General features: G+C 45.7%; 1 protein-coding gene across 1 annotated transcript in view; it reads left to right on the top strand.

Annotated features, from left to right (window-relative positions):
* myt1la (myelin transcription factor 1-like, a) overlaps positions 1–6,937 on the top strand; it is a 62,083-nt gene that overhangs the window by 31,433 nt on the left and 23,713 nt on the right. Inside the window, 4 exon segments of the mRNA XM_020586957.1 lie at positions 417–450; positions 452–923; positions 2,672–3,305; positions 3,993–4,408. Of these exon segments, the coding sequence (XP_020442613.1) occupies positions 417–450; positions 452–923; positions 2,672–3,305; positions 3,993–4,408 (1,556 nt within the window).

The following is a 6,937-nucleotide window of genomic DNA, read 5'->3' as shown; positions in this document are numbered from 1 at the left end:
AATTGAATGATTAAAATAAAAAACAAACAATTTATAAGACTCATGATCTCTGTGGGTGTCCATGAAGCAAACGTGGAGCTCAGCCTTTGTCAGTATAGTTGTCTTTTGTTGTCTATCAGCCAGTTAAAATTTCTGAAATCCCAAACATCATTTATGACCAAGCCAGCCAGGTCGGACTTGTGGCTGAGCGTCAATAAACTCGGCTGTGTTCGGGCTCTGTAGACTCAAATGTGAGCCATACCTGTCTGCCAGGTTTGGCCCGTTTTCAGACTTATTTGACCCGAGAATCAGCTCCTGTTAACGATGGGAAGCTTTGGGTCAGTGAAATTGAAAATAAAATTTTGTAAATGGTCAAATAGTTAATATGAGAACAAACATGGCCACTGATCAATATGTGTCCCTCTGTCTCATCTTAGTGTCTATGGCTGTCCACTGGCCCAGAGAGAGTGCTAGAAAAACCCGGCCCCTGGAGCCAGCTGCCAAGAGGAGGCCCTTCCTCGCCTCCTGTCCAGGTGAGGAGGAGGAGGAGGAGGAAGGCGCTCGCACCTATACCAGCTATGAGAATGAAGCCATAGGGATGGGGGATGTGGGGAAGGAGCAAGGAGAGGTAGTGGAGGAGGATGAGGAGGAAGAGGAAGGGGAAAGAGAAGTAGATGAGGAAGAAGACGGCGAAGTGGAGGATGAGTTCTCAGAGGACAATGAGGAGCAGGGAGAGGAGGAGGAAGAGGAAGAAGAGGAGGAGGTGGAGGTGGACCGAGCAGATACCACAATAGGAGGACAGCAGGTGGAGGAGGAGGAGGGGATAGACGAGGAGGAGGAAGAAGTGGATGATGGTGATGAGGAGGAGGACCAGGAGGATGAGGGAGAGGAAGACGAGCAAGAAGAGGAGGAGGAGGAAGAGGAGGTGCAGAATCATCAGCCGGGTGAGTTTGCTCTTTTTGTTTAAAGCAGCAAAATCTGATGATGTGATTTCTGCATTTCCATTCTATTCTATATATTTCTTGTGTTTTCTATCAAACTGTACCTGTGACAAAATCTTACAAAAACAATTCAAACAGGTATTTTTTAATCTGCTACCTGTATCGTTAAGGTTTGTTTACATGTTCTGGTTCCACCTTCTTTAATGTGAGGAGCTGATGCTTTTTTTTTGTCAGTCATGAGAATCAGCTGAGTCTCTGTGGATCTGTTGGTTGGACACAACAAGACGTGTGGAGACGCCACCTTTGGCTCTGGAGAGTCACAGTGGGACTTTTAACCAGTGTCTGACATTCTGGGAAAAAAATATCAAATAACTGGCAAATTAATCAGTGACCCCTGGAGTAAAAAAAGAAATTCCACCCATTTCTTTAGGATTTTCCCCTAATTTGTCACACACAGCACTCGTACGTATTTTCCCCAGCCTTAGTCCTGCTCTTGTTAAGTGGTCTTTTTTTTGTTCAGGCACACACATCAAACAGAAGAGGATTTTTCTTGCTGTCAGGTTGTCATCATGTCTTCTAACACATGTGTGGAACATATCTGTGCATGCAGACCCCCGTCTGTATTATGTATAGAAGTGCATGTGTGTCCGATTGAAGTATGATCAAGGCTTTAGTTAGGGTTCAGTCAAGTAAACAGCTGGAAACTGGTAATAAACAGCAGTCTCCCCTGCCTGACTCCGACTCTTGACTAATCCACCCTCTCCACCCTCCTTTCTCTGTGGTTTTTGTGGCTCCACAACAAAGTCACACAATTTACTCATTTGCAGGAGTGATAATTAAAGCTGCTAGAGGATGTTGTCACTTGTCATTATTGCTGGAAAATGAGGTTTGGAGTAAGTGGCTTACTGTATGGATGCCAGAAAGCTACAGCATTAACAGACAGATGAGCCCAACAATGTTACAGATTCTGTGTCTGGAAAAGGCACATATTCATCTTTGGTTGCTGCTTGCATCTGCAGTGGGAGAGGAGTAAGTGATGAGAGCTGCTGAACAGAATCACCGGTGGACCAGATGCTCTGCACTCTCCTTCCCGCCACGTTCCCCTTGATTCCCCTCAGCACCCCCCGTGGCCTCAATCGCTCCTGACAGCGCTTCACTAATAATCGGGAGAGGAGCTCTGCTGAGTTATTAACTCCCACCTTACCCTCCCCTCCCCATTCGCCTCGTTGTCTCGGTGGACGTGTCAGATGCGCTCTGCCTCGGCTTCTCCTCCTGAGGATATTTATGGCTCCTGAATCAGAGCACCTCACACTCCTCCCTTTTCAGTTTCTCTGCTCTCATTCACCATCAATGTCCCCAAAATCAACAGCGAGGCCTAGCGGGGAGAGCTGCGCTGCTCTGCACAGCTCTGGGTTGTGTGTTTCCGTCTGTAAACAGTGGATCGTAATTGAGAGGGATGCAGTTAATGTGTTCAGGAATATATAAGAAGAAACTGGGTTCATCAGCGGCGCTGAGTTGATTAAAGGCCATAAAAACTTTGTTTCCTTTTTTTGATTCAATAAATGAACAGATAGTTAAACTATCTACAAAATGCATCATATTTGACCAATGACCTACTGTTTGTTTATTGTGCAAAATACTGAGGGAAACTGTGCTGATTTGTAAAAACTGGCTGGATGCGAGATGTTTTTTTTTTTAAATACCCAAACACTGAAAGACTGAGAAGTTTGTTTTTTCTTTCCTGTCAGTAGAGAACCACTATAAACCCAGTGGACAATCAAAGCTCATTCCAATTCAGAAGGACGACGACAACAACAACAACAACAACAGCTGCAGTGCTGGAAACGGCACCGGAGAGGAGTACGAGAACTACGACGAGCTGGTCGCCAAGTCGCTGCTCAACCTGGGCAAGATCGCCGAGGACGCTGCCTACCAGGCCATGACCGAGTCAGAGATGAACAGTAACTCGTCCAGCAGCGCTGGTGAAGATGAAGATGATGAAGAGGATGATGGTAGTGAACAGGGCGACAGGAAGGGAGAACTGAGCGTGGACCTGGACAGTGATGTTGTCAGGGAGACGGTGGACTCCCTGAAGCTCCTTGCACAGGGCCACGGTGCCATGCTGCCTGAGGACGGCTACCCAGAAGGCACCATGGTGGACAACGTAGGCCACGCTAACGGACGGCCCGGCATAGGAGTCAGGGTTCAGGCAGAGGAGAGTGAGGAGGAGGTATGTCTCAGCAGTTTGGAGTGTCTAAGGAACCAGTGCTTCGATCTGGCTCAGAAACTAAGCGAGACACAGCCGTCTGATCGCCCTGCCCTCCACGGCCTCCACCACCAACTCCAAAACCCTACGGACCAGCAGCTGGCTCACCACCTGAACAGGTGCGACCTCTCTTACGACTCTTCTGTCTTTCATCTCTTCCACACTTATTTTTAAGCCAAATATGTGTCTTATTAAAAATTCTGTAGGTCAGATTATGGCACTGATTAAACATCACAGCATTAATTTTTTATCATTTGTATTTGAGGCCCAAAAGTTCAGATTTAGAAATCTTCTGTCTGCACACAGCACAGTTAGAAAGCACTGTCCAGGGCAAAAGGAAAGTTAAAACCTGCAGAAGCTGGAAGAAAAATGGCTGATCATTTTTTGTTCAGGGAGATGGAAGGAGGGACAGTTAGGCTTAATTTGGAGAAACACTGGCACTGAGTGAGAGAACCACTAGGAGTGATGGAAGATGAGGACATGCTGTATAGATATTGGAGATACAGATAACCATATTTCTAGCAACAGTCGCTGAATAATGTTGATCAGGAACTGTTAATTTTGTGGAACAACAGGTAAAGCACAGCTCAAATAAACCTATGTGTTGGATTATGACCAGCAATCTGTTAGCGGAAAAGACCTTACAGAAGATGTTGGGTAGCCTGTTTGTACACAAATGTAAAATAACCGGACACATCCATTATTTTACCAGGCATGAGAGCAGATTTGGATATTTGGTAACAACTTGATGACCCCACATCACCATGCGGTTTCAGCTTTTACTGCTTATCTGACTTCCATCCCAGGTACGACAGCTGCCAGCAGGGTGCACCAGAGGAGCCCAGGTCCCTGGAGCGCAGCTACTCCGACATGGTGAATCTGATGAAGCTGGAGGAGCAGCTGAGCCCGGCATCCAGAGGCTACCCAACCAGCTGCAGCCAAGAGGGCGACGAGGACACCACATCAGTGGCCTCCGACCATTCAGACGAGACCTTCGACATGGCCAAGGGAAACCTGTCGCTTCTGGAGAAGGCCATCGCCCTGGAATCAGAAAGAGCCAAGGTCATGAGAGACCGGATGGCCTCAGAGCACATGGTGCCCCGCCGAGATCACCATCTTCATCGCAGCCACGGCGAGCACAGCCCGAGGCTGAGCAGCGCTGCAGAGGATCGCAAGTCCAGGATGCACCATGATGGACTGAAGAGGGCGTACTACCCTAAAGGTAGGCAACAAAAGCCCACACCCTGACCCTCACTGGGTCATTACTGATCTGTGTTCAGCAGCAGATTTAAGCTTCACACTTCCCTCTGTTTGTTGAAATTAAAATTGCTGGAAGATTTGTCGAATCAAATGTTGTCTCCTGAGCAGCAGCTCAGTCTGTCTCAGTTTTTGGGTGTGGAAGTTGTAATATTTCAGTTTCCTTTGGTGACTGTTTTGAGCTCTGGTTATTAGTGGAACACACTGTGAAATAATTGTGTTTGTATATATAAATTAGAGATGCACCGATCAAACGGCAGAGATTGGGCATGGCCGGTTTTCAGCGTGATCAGCCTTGACCAGTGATTGGCTGATCACTCTGAGAGTTACAATTCTGTGCAGATTTAGAAGAAATTGCAATCAGTGCATCTCTAATATAAATATTTAATCCTAAATGATGCTTTTTCATGAGGGATTTGGTTGCAATGTTTATTTACCCACACGGTCCCATGCACGCTTCACCTCACACCAGGACTATATTTACTTCAGCTGCTGGAGTTAATGCAGCTGTAAAAGTTCTAGTATAATGTAGAGAACGTTTGCAGAGAAAATCGAACTTTTGGATGATAAAAACCTAACAAACACTGTTGGTTTGCTACAACAAATATTCCTAAAAATATTTATTGTTTGAACTATATTCACAGAGTCGTCATCTGATCATGTTTCCTCTCCAAATTCTGCCAATTGCACATCACCTCTTCGCATTGCATTTGACCTGAAGCAGCTGTTACTCCAGTAATCTGACCCCAGGTCAACAGGGAGGAAGTTTATTGTGCCTGCCTGACTTGTTGTAACCCTCAGCACTTCTGCAGCCTGAGGCTATCAGTGCTGTAGCAAGAAAAAAAAAACATAACTGTAACTTAAATGTCTGTCTTTTTCCTCCCTGAGTCGAACATTTCATTGCACATTGTTGGCTTGACTGAGTTTTCTGACCTCTGGGCTCTTAAAACCTGTTAAAACCCCACTGTCTTATTTCAGAAATGATATACACGGCCGCCAGAGAGATAATGGGCACTCATTTTCTACATTCAGGACCAACACAGGTTTTTTTTACAGAGGCATAGTTTTCTTCTGACAGCAGCTTATGTTGTTAAAATAGGCCGTTGTGGGAACATCAGACGGCCGACTTGTCAGGCATGAGTAATGGCAATCTGCATGGCCCGTTAGGAGAGCAAATCTCATCTGTGGGACGTTATCTGCGGCCTATTTCTCTAAATCCACTCAAATACAACCCCGCCGCCAGGAGGGAGTCAGCGCTGTGCAGTTATCAGCCTCACAACAGACTCAGATGGACTCAGGCCGCTTCATTAGCACAGAGGATGCTTTTGTTAGCAGGTTTTTATTAGTCCACAGGAAGGCTTTCATTATGATCTGTCTGATTCTGAGCAAGGACCCAGGTGATGCTAACTGAAACAGACGCTCAGCCCCAATTGTAATGAATTTGTACTCCTAAATCATAGCCTGCCATTTTGTTTCACTTCATTCAGCCTGATGTTATCTTCATATTAGCTGACTATTTTGTTTTGCTTTGCCTGAACCCATGTTATTTTCATACACAAACACTGTGATTGTTAGGAGCGGTTCTTCGTGATGATCAAAGAGATACAGATGGTTCAGTGGGTAGAGCAGTCGTCTCCCAACCGGAGGGTTAGAGGCTCCAATCACGGTGCCTGCAGTGTACATGTTGAAGTGTCCTTGGGAAAGACACTGAACCCCCCCGTTACCCCCGATGGTTAGAGCCATCGGTGTGAGTTGGTGCCACAGATGGCACCAACTCTGTACCAGAAACAAATTCCTTGTGTGTAACATACTTGGCCAAATAAAGGTGATTAAGTATAAGGCCCTGATCAGTGTTATAGTAGTATATCACTGGATCTTTGTTATTGTTTTAATATATAAGAGGTACTCAGTGGTGTAGGTACTCAAAGTGGAGCTAATTTTTATTATTTCATACAGTTGGACACGTTGAGCCACTAGGGTAACATAACTGCCCCACCCCCATCCCAAATATATGTACATACTCCAACACACATACACACACAACTGCTCCAGACAGTTGCATGGAGATGCTTATCATGTGAGGCCCATCCTGAAAACCAGGTTGTGCTCAGCACCAGACAATGGCTAATTGAGGCTAATCAGCAGCCTGCCCTGGACTCTAGCCACCACAGCTATCAAACATCCGAAATATTCAGCCAGTCTTCACTAACAAATCAGCATCTTACACTGTGTGTCGATAAGCATAGAACAAAGAGCCATCAAGAAAAACACAGCAACTCATTATAGGTTTAAACAGTATGAGAACAGAATTCAACATTCATATTGGCACCAGTGGCCAAAATGGCACCACAGACACAGATTACAGTAGCATTTTCCAACATACTGTAGATTTAAATCCCTGATCCTACTCCACAAGGAGAAGCCTGTACTCACCCATTAGAAGTTCATCCTACAGGCCTTGCACTCAGCAAGTCATTCATAATGCTGCTCAAAT

Source organism: Monopterus albus, unplaced genomic scaffold, assembly GCF_001952655.1.
Source record: "Monopterus albus unplaced genomic scaffold, M_albus_1.0 scaffold431.1, whole genome shotgun sequence".
In the NCBI taxonomy this organism is placed as follows: Eukaryota; Metazoa; Chordata; class Actinopteri; order Synbranchiformes; family Synbranchidae; genus Monopterus; species Monopterus albus.
The sequence above is the reverse complement of the archived record's forward strand: the minus strand, read 5'-3'. Positions and strand labels throughout refer to the sequence as shown.